Below are 14,204 nucleotides of genomic sequence, written 5' to 3'. Positions count from 1 at the left end.
GTGTTTGTATAACAAGTATATTGTTGTTGTCTTAATAGATATTGAACATCTGTTTGGAGTAGCATGGCTAAAGATCCTTTACCCCACTGCTACGCAGGATACCAGACTTGGAAAAAGACTTGGGGTCATCTGCTCAACCTGTGATCCCCTGTGGGACTCCTCCACAAGTTGGCTCACTTTCCTTCTCTGGCCTCCTAGGCCTTTTACTCACAGGCTCTCACTGTCACCATGCTTTGTGACCATCTGTGTCTCTGTTTCCTTTACTAAACCATGACACTTGCGAACAGAGAGTTTCTTATGTGTCTATCTTTGTATTCTACTTTTCTACTCCTATACACTCACTAGACTTCTTGCCATGTGGGAATGGGGGTGTGTAGGATAGAGTGAATGAAAGAAATAAATGAATGGACATCTGTGCACACTGGTCAGGCACATGAATGCTTCCTGCGATGGGAAGTTCACTACCTCAAAATGGAAGCAATTCATTATTGTACAAGTGAAATGTCAGGAGACATTTCTGAGCATGGAATGGAAATCTGTTTCTCTGGCACTTCCATTCAATAGTACAGTTCTGCCCTTTAGAAGCCCAGAACAACAGAAGTTCTCCATCTAGACATCCATGGATGGGCCTTAAGAGGTCTATGTCTCCCAAGAGATGTGTATAAAATCATATGTGTCTCTGTCCATGTGCTTAGGGGCAGGGAATCTGTTGGTTTCACAAATGGTGTGTATTAACAAATTTCAAAGCCATACTTCATGTCTTTACTCCCTATTTCTCATGAAAATCAATACTAGACAAACTAAGAAGCCTCAAAATGCTTACTTTTTAAAAGATTTTCCTTTTCTCAAGAAAGCAGACCCCCAAGGCATTATGTACCCTGGGCAAAACCAGCTCTGCTATCATAGCCACAGGTGATTGGATGGGATTAGTCCACATACTAAAATTAACTGTGTGTGGGTACGGCACACAGAAGCCAAAGGAAATCACCTACTAAGAATTCTGTTCAAAGGCTGGGGTTGTGGCTCAGAAGTAGAGCACTCACCTAGCACATGCAAGGTCCGATCCCCAGCACCACATAAAAATAAATAAATAAGGGTATTGTCTACAACTAAAAAATAAAATAAATATTTAAAAAAAGAATTATGTTCAAAAGAATGCTTCATACTGAATGGTAATGCAATTTGACTCATTCAAAACCACTTTTGAGGAAAGTAAATATCCTGTTAGAAACAAACAAACAACAAAAAAAGCAGGCGATGGGAGCTGGGGATGGGGCTCAGTGGTAGTGCATTTACCTAGCACGTGTGAGGCACTGAGTTTGATTCTCAGCACCATGTATAAATAAAGGTCTATCAACAATTTTAAAAATATTTTTTTAAAAAGTAGGTGACTTTTGGGTTGCAAGCTTCTTCTGCCATTCAAAACACTATTTCAGTTCCTCAAGTGGTAGAAACCCTGAGCCCCACAGTGAATACAGCTAGTGAGGCAATACCCCAGCCATGGTGAAGCCTGTTAGGAATGACTCTTCCTTTTAGCTTCAAAGATTCTAATATATAGCACTTCAACTTTCAGAAATACTTATAATGACTTTCTCCCAAAGTTAAAGGCTTACATTGCTCAGCCATTCATCATGGATGAATTATCGATGCGTCCCCATACATTCTCATTTAATCCTCACAAGATCCTATAACAGTGGTTCTGTTAGTTTAAGTCACAAAGAATCCCCTGGCCTCACTTAAAAACAGATTCCCAGGGCCCCATCTTCAGCAGTCTAAGCAAGCATGTGGTGGGTTTTGGAATCCTCTTTCTAAGTTGGATTCTGATGAAGGCAATTTTAAGCTCACACATGGTGAACACTGCCCTAAAGGTTAATGTTTCCCAACTTTCCTGATGATCAATATGCTTCTTAGGCTTCATTTACAAAGATTCTATGTCAGTGGCTCAGGGGCTCTGGAATTTAGTAGGGTAGGTATTATATCTTGTATTTCATATGTAACTTATCTATAGTCACACAGATATCTCATGATGGATGTGACTAGAATCCAGTTGATAGATGTTGACTACATAGAATAGAATCCTTATATCTTACTCTTTAGGTCCCAGAGAAAAGAAACTATTTTCTAAGCAAATTTGCGTCCCACTCCACCCAGCCTCACCCGGAGGTATATAACACAGTGTTCTTCCATGGGGGTTCAACAGATGTTAGTGAGCAAATGCATATATTTACTGGACTGTACATCACTCAATTGACTACCTCTGGCTATGTTCCAGACTGTAAATGAGCTGTCCAGAACTGAACCTGATATTCCAGCTATGGTCTGACCCAAACTGAGTACAGCAGAAGTTCCTTTGCCTGTGTGTCAATGGATCTTCTCGCTGGAGAGCCAGACCTTGCTCTTCCTGTAGGTCTGGAATGTACCCTCAGAAGAACTGACTGCTCTATTGTTGACCCTGGGCTCCCTCACTCACTCAGCCCTTACTGTGACTTTCTCATGTCTTTTTAATTCTAGCTTCCCACTCATCAACACCTAGAACTCTGCTTTGCCCATAACCTGGACCTAGTTTCCTAGAATGCAGATTTTAGACCACAGTGTTTTTTTCCCAGTTCTATCTACTTGACAATGTCCTTGACAATGTTACAGTGAACTGAAAAGACCCCTGACCAAAGATGCTTGAGAAAGGCCTCTTCTATTTCCCCACACGTATGCAGTAAGTACTGCCTGTTAGAGACTCCATGAGGATGTATGAGCCTGTTAAATCCTCACAACAATCCCATTAGGCAGGTATTCTTATTATCCCCATATAATAGGTTAAGTAACTAGCTCAAGTCACATATAAGTGGCAGAGTCAGGATCCAATCCTAAGAAGCCTGGTTCCAGAGTCTGTGCTCCTAACCACAAAGCTACACTTTCTCTCTAGACTCTTAGCTCTGCAGCAAGTCAGCTTTGAACTTGACTGCTTAGGTCTCTTCCAGCATGGGTAAAGTTCTCTTGTCATAGTTCAGGACTAGACCAGCCAATATTATAACTAGTCTGAGAAGCAGTTAAGAACAATATATGTGGCTGAAGTACTTCAAATACAAATGAGTAGGCCTCAGAGTTCCTAGATGAGAAAGTTCTATTAACTCAAAGGATCCACCAAATCTCCACAGATCAGGGAGGAAGAAACTTCTTGACTATAAGCTTAACAGTTTAATAATAATTTTTCCCCAAGTCAGAAAAGGACTGATTTCCTAAACTTGAATCTTGAGTATTAACTTTTCAAATACAACACAAACTTGTCAAGGATTCATTTGATGTGAAAATTAACTGAGAATCAGCATTAGCTAGGATTTAACTTTGATTAAAAAAAAAGCCTTTAGAAATCAAAAGAAAGGGTTGCATGTACAGGAAAGAAAAATATTTTCAGATCTATAACAAGGTGCCTTAAAAAAACACCACCACCAAGTTCCTTTTAAAGGAGTGCATGGCAGGAGCCCCCAGAGAATCTTGACTCTAATGATGCCTTAGAACCAAAGTGATCCATCTCCAGGATGTCTGGTCAGGAGCAGGTAGGCTATGGTAGTGGAACCCGGCCCCTGACTCCAAAGGCTGAAATAACATATTGAACCATGAATTTGTCAGCTGTATTTCAAAGAAACATCCATCTGATGACTCATTCCAGGACTATTTTGAGATGTCCATATGTGGGTGTCAAAAGTCAAAAAAAGGTTCATGATGTAGCCATCTGGAATCATCACCTTTGTGAAGGCAGGAGAGCCCTGACTCTGAGAGTTATAGATTTAAAATGGTAATGTCAGATTTGTTTGACAAACTTGAAAGCCCCAGGTCACTAAAAGATATCTTTGGCACCCCTAAACTACACTAGCAATTCCTCTTCTGTACCTAGTTAATACATATGTTCCTGTGGTTTCTGCGGATCAACTGGAGCTTCCAGGAAGTGTATAGAATTGAGGTAGAAAAGAGGAGTGGCAAAAAAGGAGTCTGATGTCAATGTCTAAAAAGAGGGAATATAAAATTTGTGGAGAAGGAATAATTCAATGCATGCACATGCTAAGGGACAGGTTAAAAGTCAAAAGGGCCAGTGGAATGAGTGATGGCTTATAGAGGAGGGGTGAAAATGGCAAAGAGACCAAACAAAAATGGGAACAAGTGAACTGTTAGATATAGAAAAAGTTCAACCCAAGGGCAAGGGCTAAAGCTTTCACACTTTAAACAATTATTAACAACATTCATCATTTTTGCTACCCACTCCAAATGGCCTAATTTTGGAGCCCCTAAAAACTGCAAAAATTACTGATATTAGCAACACTCCTGAGGTTCTCCACAAAAAACAAGAACACTTAAAATGTTTAAAAATTGTTATATTTAAATTTCTATTTAAAATTTGTAAATTTTTAAAAACACTTTTTAAAATTGTAGATAGACATAATAACTTTATTTATTTTTGTATGTGGTGCTGAGGATTGAACCCAGTGCCTCACAAGTGCTAGGCAAGCACTCTACCACTGAGCCATGATCTCAGCCCTGTAAATATTTTTAAATTGTAAAATATGGCTAAGCTAGAAAAGGAGAGCTTGAAAATATAGTGAATGAGCCAAACAGGAAATACCTTAAGTATTGGTAATTGTGCAAGGTAATTGTGCAGACACAGTCATTGAGACCACAGTACCTCCACTGAGAAAACTAGGAGTTTAAAAATTATAAATGATAAAACATTTCACAACTATTAGCTCACTTGATCCTCAAAATAGTCTCATGATGTAAGCTCAGGTAAAATGTACTGTTCCCATTTTCCAGGTACTAGAATAAGATTTAGTAGAATGAAGTATCCAAACTCACATCCACTGCATAGCTGTGACTTAACCAGTCCAAGTTCTATGCTTCATCCTTAACCTTATGCCAGGCATTGAGGGGACTAATGTATAATGAATATGCTAATTTAGTTCCATTATTCATTAGTTAATTCAACAAACATTTTGAATGACTAATAAGATCCAGATCTATGGCAAATCCCTGCTTTTGAGGATCTTACAATCTAGTAGGGAAGCAGATAAGTAAACAGACAATTGAAATAGCATATGAAAGGTCTATAAGGACGTATTTACAATGTGAAATGGAATCACAGAAGGAAAAACGTCGTAAGTGTGGCTGGGCACTGTGATGCAGACCTGTAATCCTAGTGACTTGGGTGGCTGAGGCAGGAGGATCACAAGTTTGAGGCCAGTCTCAACACTTTATCTAGACCCTGTATCAAAATAAAATTTAAATAAAGGGCTGGGAAGTGTAGGTCACTAGTAAAGTACTTCCCTAGCATCCATGAGTCCCTGAGTTCGAGCCTGAGTACTAGAAAGAAGAAAAAAAGACAGACAGACAAGACCTAAATGTGTCCATCATATTAGACTACATTGTCCTAATAGAAGGGTACTTAACCTTAAGGAGCCTTTTAAAAGGAGCCAAATGTTAACTTCTTAATGGGGAATCTTTTCCCAGCTTTCTCCTCTCTCAATCTAATAGCTGATACTAGCTAATAAGAAAGAAAAAATACTTCTAGTGTGGAAAAAAAGAAATTTATCCAGTCTCCTAACCTGGTAGATATATCCAACCTCCTTTGCTCAAGCGCTGAGCTAATCAAACAACTCTGTATTTAAGAACATTGATTTGATCTATTCCAACAAGAGAATATAAATACTCACTATAAATAACCTGTTGCTATTTATCCTGTGCAGGTCTTCTTTTGTTGAGAATTAACAGTTGATCTGGTCTAAAAAGCTGCTGTGGGAGAATTATTACGAGTTTGTTTTCTGTACAAGAGCTATCCAATGGAATTGTCTGTGATGATGTGTCGTTCAGTTGGGTAGCTAGCCACATGTGGTTATTGAGCATTTGCAATGTATCGAGGGAAACCAAAGAAGTGATTCATAATGTTATTTAATTTTAATTAATTTAAATAGCCACATGTGGCTAATGGTAACCTATTTGCATAGCACAGCTCTAGACGCTTGCTACTGTGAAGTCTGTAGACTATCAGCATCACATCACTTTGCTAGCTTGCTAGAAATGCAGAATCTCAGGCCCCACCCTAAATCTATTGATAACAATCTGTTAACAAGATTGTATTTGTATGCATATTAATTTTTTTTTAGTTTTAGGTGGATACAATATCTTTGTTTTATTTATTTATTTTTTTATGTGGTGCAAAGGATGAACCTTACATATGTGAGGCAAGCTCAACCACTGAGCTACAACCACAGCCCTGAATATTAATTTTTTAAAAACTGTCTTTACATATTTTTTAGTTGTCAATGGACCTTTATTTTTTATTTATTTATATGTGGTGCTGAGAATCGAACCCAATGCCTCACACATGCTAGGCAAGCGCTCTATCACTAAGCTATAACCCCAGCCCTGCATATTAATTTTTTAAAGGGCTTGGTTACTTCCAGATGAGCTGAATAAGAGACTAGGGACCATATTTTTGTGACCCCCTTCATGTTATAGACATGTTATAGTGGATACTCTGAAACTGGCATCCAGCATAAAGGGCATTTTGCTTTCTTTGTATCTGTCTCTCCCCTACCTTTTAGACTTAGTAGAAAACAGAAAGGGAAAGGAGAAGAAACTTCTAGAGATGTAGGGATGAGGGGTGGGGTGGAAAAAGCATCTATTTTTCAAAGATATTTGTTCAAAATAAAATGAAAGTATTTCCTCAATAATCACTGAATATGGATGATGAATATTTGAGGATTCATCGTATTATTTTCCTCTACTTTTGTGTATATTTGAAATTTTTCAAAATTAAAAAATAGATGTAACTTGAGAGATGATGTGCTTGATAGCCAGTTCCAAAATGGCCCTCAAATGAGCCTCTCCTCCTGAAATTCATGCCCTTGTATAGTCTTCCTCCATGTGAAATCAGGGCTTGTCTGTGACCAAAGTGGAAGTGACAGTTGTAACTTCAAAGAGTTAAGTCATGTGACTTCTGTCTGGTTCTCTCTTGGATCTGTTGCTCTGAGGGAATTTGGCTACCATGCTGTGAGGGCACTCAAGTAGTCTTGTGGAAAGGCCTTCATGGAGAAATGCCAAGGTTTCCTGTTCACAGCCAGCCATGTGAGAGATCCATGTAAGGCACACTTTGCTAAAGTTGAACCTCTGGCTCCAGTAAAGTCTTCCAATGACATACACCTGTGTTCAACTGCATGAGAAACCTCAACTATCTCAACATTGCTCCTGAATCTCTGACAAAAAAAAAATATATGAAAAACAATTAATTATATTATAGTAAGCCACCAAGTTTTGGGGTAATTGGTTATGCAGCAATAGATAACTAATGTGATGTGATTTTAAGACTCTTCTCTCCCCTATCACTAATACCTGGAATGAATAGAAAACATTTTTCACACTATGCATAAGGTTAACATGCTAGTATTCCTTAAAGAGATAATACATCTACTTAAATTCATGGTAAAACATATGTGACAGATATAAATTCTTTCTTTGTAAAACTCTTAGCAGGCTAATCTATTGAGACATTAATTTCAGTCGTAGTCTTGCTGTTGTAAGAGACTAGAAAGAATAAAATGTTAATTTCTCTCTCAGTGTCCACCATCTGAAGAATAGCTGAAATCTTGAGTTATAAGATCTTGGCTTTCCTACATCTCATCGCCCCACTCCCATCTCAACAACATACACGGTTAACAGCTTCTTCCTGTTTCAGGGGCCACCCTGGAGAAGTCACCCTCACCTCCACCCCTGGCCTTAATATTGAGAGTTAGGTAATAGAGAAACTCTGATGGAACTGCTCTATATCCAGGGGGGAGAGAGCTGGTACTAGTTCAGAAAGGTGGCAAGTGGCCAAACCTAAGGGATGAATTACTTTCTTCAGGCTGGGAAGAGTTTGGGAGTTTCCAGGAATGGAACCTGCCCCTGGCTCCCATGCAGTCCAAGCTGTGTGTTTAGCGGGTGGAGCGGGGGAATCTACCAGGGGTGTCGGGGGCAGGGGATCCCAGGGCCTGGGCCCTGGGACACCAGGGATAGTCCTCCCTTCCCCTACTCCTGCACAGCTGGCTTGCCTGCTACAGGGCTGTGCCTTTCAGGGTACTTCCAGGGTTATGGACTAGTGGCACTGAGACTAGCACGGGCAAAAAACAAACAACAACAAAACAAAAACAAACAAACAAATAAAAACCTTTCCCCAAATTGTTGGGACTTCATAGCCCCAGAGAGAAGGGAGGAGGAATTTCTAAACGTGACTAACGAATTTCCCGCCAACATTGACAGGCGGGAGAGCCAGATTTCTTTAATTTGGAAAATTAAAAGACAGGCGACGCTTCTTGCCCCGGAGTCAGCTGCAGCGAATTCACTCCAGTTTGACTTACTTTTCGGGTTTGGACAGGGAGAAGAGTAGTAGGGGAACGAGGGGGATGGAGGAAGGTGGAGGGAAGGAAGTGGGAAAGGGCCTATGCCGCCCATTGTGGCACCAACTGAGCAGCCGGGTCAGGTTCACAGAGAGAAAACGACCCAGCTGGTTGACACCCGCCGAGGGCCCAGCGCGCGACCGCCCGGCCGGCTCCGACACAAACACACGCACGTGCGCCCCGCCCCCGCCGCGCGCACGCGCCCCGAAGCTCCGGCGGCGGTGACGGGCGCGCGCGCGGGCTCGCTGCCCCCACGCTGCTCCTTCGGCTAGGATCGCGGCGCCTCCCGCTTCCCGCACCGCTCCACACCAGGCCCGCAGACCCGGAGGCAGCGGCCGTGCTTGGTGGGCTCCGGCGGGCTCAGCGGTCGAGGCGGCAGTGCAGGGGAGCAGAGCGGAGCCCAGGAAGTCCCCTGGAGGCTATGTTGCCGGGCGCGGGCCCCTGCGTAAGGCGGGTGCCGTGACAGGCAGGCCAGTGAGGCGCCGCCGGGGGAGGCCGCGACGGAGCTCCCGGACTGACCATGGGCTGAGACGCATCCTCGCTGAGCAGGTGCAGTGACCAGAGGTCCCGGGGGGGAGCCCGCCTTGCAGGTCCCGGGGACCCTCAACCCTATCAGGACGCGCCCTACTCAGTCGGGTGCCCTGTTGACCTTCCTTCATCGCCTCCCAAAGGCCCTGCTGACTCCACCTCCGAACCCCTCGCGTGCAATTCCCATGACCCCTAACAGCCCCTGGCATCCTGTGCATACCCCTGTCCTATACCCCTGACCCCAGCCCAGCAGGCCCTGTGCCACCTCCTCTTTTACTCTGGTATTTTGAGCCCATTGCCTGTCTGTATACAGTGCTTGGAAACCCAGTATCTCTTCCTTTCTCTTCTAGCCCAATGGGGGTGGGGGCAGGAGTGGGTGGGGAAAGTGGGAGTGGTGGTCCTTGGCTCCAGAGCCCTTGGTAACAACAAACCTGTTCTCTTTCTCTAAAGCCTGTCGTGAAAGTGACCCTTCGCACCCCATCAGAACATGCCCAGGTGACTCCCTCCCAGATCTTCCTTGTGGCCTTCCTGGCCCTCCCTAGTGACGCTATGCAACCCCTGCTTGACCTGAGAAGCCTCTGGCTCCTGCTGCTGTCCTTGTTCCTGCTCCTCTTTGAGGTAGCCAGAGCTGGACGACCTGTGGTTAGCTGTCCAGCTGCCTGCCTGTGCGCCAGCAACATCCTCAGCTGCTCCAAGCAGCAGCTCCCCAATATACCCCATTCCTTGCCCAGCTACACTGCACACCTAGACCTCAGCCACAACAACCTGAGCCGCCTGCGTGCAGAGTGGACCCCCACACCCCTGACCCACCTGCACTCCCTGCTATTGAGCCACAACCACCTGAACTTCATCTCCTCTGAGGCCTTCTCCCCTGTACCCAACTTGCGCTACCTGGACCTCTCCTCCAACCAGCTGCGAACACTGGACGAATTCCTGTTCAGCGAATTGCAAGCTCTGGAGGTGCTGCTGCTCTACAATAACCACATTGTTGCAGTGGACCGCTATGCCTTTGATGAGATGGCCCAGCTGCAGAAACTCTACTTGAGCCAGAACCAGATCTCCCGTTTCCCTCTGGAACTGGTCAAAGAAGGAGCCAAACTACCCAAATTAACGCTCCTGGATTTGTCCTCCAACAAGCTGAAGGACTTGCCATTGACTGACCTGCAGAAGCTGCCAGCATGGATCAAGAATGGACTGTATCTGCATAACAACCCCCTACAATGCAACTGCGAGCTCTACCAGCTCTTCTCACACTGGCAATATCGGCAGCTGAGTTCCGTGATGGACTTTCAGGAGGATCTGTACTGCATGAGGTCCAAGAAGCTACACAATGTCTTCAACTTGAGTTTCCTCAACTGCAGTGAGTACAAGGAGAGTGCCTGGGAGGCTCATCTGGGTGACACCTTGACCATAAAGTGTGATACTAAGCAGCAGGGGATGACCAAGGTATGGATGACACCAAGCAATGAACGGGTGCTAGATGAGATGGCCAATGGCACAGTGACAGTGTCCAAGGATGGCAATCTTCATTTCCAGCAAGTGCAGGTTGAGGACGGGGGTGTATATACCTGCTATGCCATGGGGGAGACTTTCAACGAGACACTGTCCGTGGAATTGAAAGTGTACAACTTTACCTTGCACGGACACCATGACACCCTCAACACAGCCTACACCACCCTAGTAGGTTGTATTCTCAGTGTGGTCCTGGTCCTCATATACCTGTACCTCACCCCCTGCCGCTGCTGGTGCCGGGGTGTAGAGAAGCCTTCCAGCCATCAAGGAGACAGCCTCAGCTCTTCCATGCTCAGTACCACACCCAATCATGATCCTATGGGTGGTGGGGACAAAGATGATGGTTTTGACCGGCGGGTGGCTTTTCTGGAACCTGCTGGACCTGGGCAGGGTCAAAATGGCAAGCTCAAACCAGGAAATACCCTGCCAGTGCCTGAGGCAACAGGCAAGGGCCAACGAAGGATGTCAGATCCAGAATCAGTCAGCTCGGTCTTCTCTGATACGCCCATTGTGGTGTGAGCAGGATAGGTTGGTGGGGAGATTCTGCCCCAGGAGAGGTAATGCACCCCTGAAGGATATGAGGGGATGGAAGAGAGGGCTGGCTGCCCAAGGGAGTGGGTTCCTCCTGACCTCCAGGGAATTGGTCATGGGTACAACAGCAGGCAAGATTCCAATGTGGGTGTGGCTGCCACGAGTTTCAAATATGGATATATTAATCCTCAGGCAAATGCTACACCCCTACCCAAAGCCCTGGAAGTTCTCAGTGTGGCAGAGGAAGAGGAGGGTGTGAGAGCTGGATGGGAATGAGGAAGGGGTAAGAGGAAAAGCACATTCCCAAAACTTTTTTGAGGTCATCCCTAGCTCCTTAAGAGAAAACCATTTGAAAAACAATATTTTTTTCTGTCTCTTCCCACCCACACTTATGAAGTTGTGTGTGTTGGGGGAGCCTCCACAGGAGCCACATTGGGAAAGCTGCAGTATCGTCTTTGGCCAGGAAGTCACACTTCACAGCTGGGGAATTGGAAACCTTTGGAAAATGAGTCAGGAAAAGGCTGAGACCTGGATCAGTGGCACTCCCCAAAGCGCTGTGAGACTTCCCACTGAAGTCTTCTTTCCCCCTGAGCCCCGGGTGGATGGATCTTTGCAGGAGCCTGGCCTGTCATCTGTTTGTTATGGCAGCAATGTGGGATATAGTATCTATGCCTTGTCCAAGGACTAGTGGCACAGATACCCATACAGCATGAACTAAAGGATCCCTGTCACAGAAATAGGTGCCAGCCCAAAATTTATAGATGGGGTGAACTTCAGATAGGCTAATTCCCTGGATGGGGAAAGCCTTGGTTAACATTTGATTTCCAGCATGTGTGTGTCAGACAGGTTGAGGGCTGCAGAAGGCAGAGCGATTATGGATGCCTGTCATAGATGTGGTCTGTGGGCCCACTCTTATTAGAAGGATGAGGGTAAACCAGCCTCTATAATGTAGCAGCCAGCTGGACCTACCTGATTTTCTGTGTATGCCATCTCTTCATTCAGTCTCCTTATCCAACTCAGGCAGGATTCTGAGTTTTCCCTATAATGCTGCTCTGCAAAGGGAGGAGTCTAGGAAGGTGCGGCCCCAGCCAGGTGAGACTGGGCTTGAGATAGAGGGGACCCAATATGTATCTCCTCAAATGTTGACAAGGCTACCTCGCTCCTTTCAGAGATCTCCTGCTGCAAAACCAAAGCATGAGGTTTTGTCATCTGAGGGGTTTGGAATTGGATGGTCTCTGTCCTAGAATGTAGTTTGGAGTACAGCTTAGGTGTCTGCCCTCCAGAAGGCCGCAGGCAGTCCTGCAGCAGAGGCAGACAGTGGTAATAAACTTCCAACAGGGAAGTTCTGCCATCCCAGTCCTTTCAGCCAGAGGTCTGTGCAGTTGTGGTTGTCAGTCCAGAGGAACATAAAAAACCCATTAGGTTCCATCCAGGGTTGCAGGACACTTTGGCTATGGAGACGAGTGCTCCTTTAACTTCTCTCTTTGACCACATTGCAGGTCCGGGAGGTGGTGGTTCTGAGCTTTGGCAGGGGGATGAGCAAGGCAAAGGTGAAAATGTTCTCTGATGTTGGTCTTTATCAGTGTCTCTTCTCTTTCATGTTTCCTGTCCATTGGAAGTTCTCCAGGTCTTCTAATTTTCTGACCTGATTTTTAGGTTCCAAGAGGTGTTATTTACCTGAGGGTGAGGGCTGCTTGCTAAGAGGGCCTGACTCATACACTGCCTATTAAGATGGGGAAGGGGACTGGAAGTTGACAACTTATCTGTTCCTGGGATCTCAAGGCTGCTGTCCATCCTTTATTAATATCCCAGTTTTGTCAAGAGAGAGGTGCAGCAATTTCCCTTAAGTAGTTGCATGCTCATAGGTATGCATGCTCATAGGTATGCATGCACACCAGCACCTTGACCTCTACCAGGACAGTGAACCTATTGTCCCCAGCAATGGTCTACACCTATGTGCACAACATCATGCACACAGTTTTCTTGTGCTATAGGAGAGATGGTGAGCACGCCAGGCTCCTCAAATACACAATTTTTTACTTTAATTTTTGGGATACCTGTATCTTCACCCATATCTCCATGGCTCTGAATCACTTCCTTGTAAAGGCTAGAGTTAGGGGGAGCATGGGTTGAAGACCTTGGGAGAAGGATGATGGGGCACTAGCTGGTTCTACAAACTCCTCAGAAGCTTCCATAGAGACAGTATATGAGGCATTAAGCTAGAACCAGGACAGTGAAGGGCCCAGAAGAAAACTGGCAGGGGGCCAAGCAGCTGTGACTCCCTCTTCCGGTTAATGCCCTGATAAGATAAGGGTAGGGAAGGAAAGTTGTCTGGTTATATTCTAGGGCTCTAACTCTTTAAGGTGAATACCAAATGAAGCAAGCCTTCTGGGACATTCTAGATGAGCTTCTGATGACTAGGATAGCCCTTTTCTTTCTAAGTCCTACCAAGCAGCTCTGAGTCGCCTGGCTATACCCACTAGTTTGGTTCCTAATTTGAGACACCTGGAAGATGTAGCTGTCTGCCCCACAAAGAGGTTCAACTGGTTATCTTCTTGCAGTGGTTTCAGTTGATAGAACCCAAAGGTAACTCTTTGCTTGGGGGATTGAATACTCAGCATAGGTAAGTTTCCTAGAACCCTAGGTAGAAAACTGCCAGGTGTGGATGAGAGAAGGATGAGAGATTACCTCCTCCCCTCACCCTCCCCTGCACCCATAAACCAGATAGTCTCCCAGGTAGCAGGTGTCCCTGGAGACAGAAGATGATAGGGCTCTACAATCTGTCTGTGTAATCATTTGTGATCTTTCTTTGCCTGTATTGTGGGCCCCCATCCCCAAAGGGGCCAGGAGGGTACATCCCAGCTGGGGAGAGCAAAGCCAACTGATTCCAGTTTTGTGTGTGTTCTGACCTCTGTACTTCCTTCTCCTGTGTCCAGGACACTGTTCCTCCCTCTTGTGTACACCCAGGCTGGCAAACCTCAGAGCCTCTGGACTCTGAAAACTAGACAATGACGATTAAACCTGGCTTGAGTCTCTGTTCTGGAATAGTCTATTGCTGATTTATTTATCTTTTCAGCCTGTGGGTGGGGTTCACTGTACCTCAGAGGATATGGCTTGTCTGGGGAAAGAGTCTTTAAATGCTGTTATAAGGACATAGGCAAAACCTTCTAAGCATTAAGAAAGACTAGGGGGAGCCAGACAACATGGTGGCACACA

General features: G+C 45.0%; 1 protein-coding gene across 2 annotated transcripts; it reads left to right on the top strand.

The window, feature by feature from the left end:
- Window positions 1–8,663: 8,663 nt before the first annotated feature.
- Window positions 8,664–14,033, top strand: Amigo1 (adhesion molecule with Ig like domain 1). Of its 2 annotated transcripts, XM_027922066.2 has the most exons (3): window positions 8,664–8,966; window positions 9,396–11,014; window positions 11,386–14,033. In XM_027922066.2, exon 2 carries the CDS (start codon window positions 9,495–9,497, stop codon window positions 10,974–10,976), a length of 1,482 nt encoding a protein of 493 aa, XP_027777867.1. In that variant the 5' UTR covers window positions 8,664–8,966; window positions 9,396–9,494; the 3' UTR covers window positions 10,977–11,014; window positions 11,386–14,033. The 2 variants fall into 2 exon arrangements, with proteins under 2 accessions (XP_027777867.1, XP_027777866.1); XM_027922065.2 differs by having other exon boundaries at window positions 9,396–14,033.
- Window positions 14,034–14,204: the final 171 nt, after the last annotated feature.

Source organism: Marmota flaviventris, chromosome 10, assembly GCF_047511675.1.
Source record: "Marmota flaviventris isolate mMarFla1 chromosome 10, mMarFla1.hap1, whole genome shotgun sequence".
Lineage (NCBI taxonomy): Eukaryota > Metazoa > Chordata > Mammalia > Rodentia > Sciuridae > Marmota > Marmota flaviventris.
This window is presented reverse-complemented; position numbering and strand designations above follow the sequence as displayed.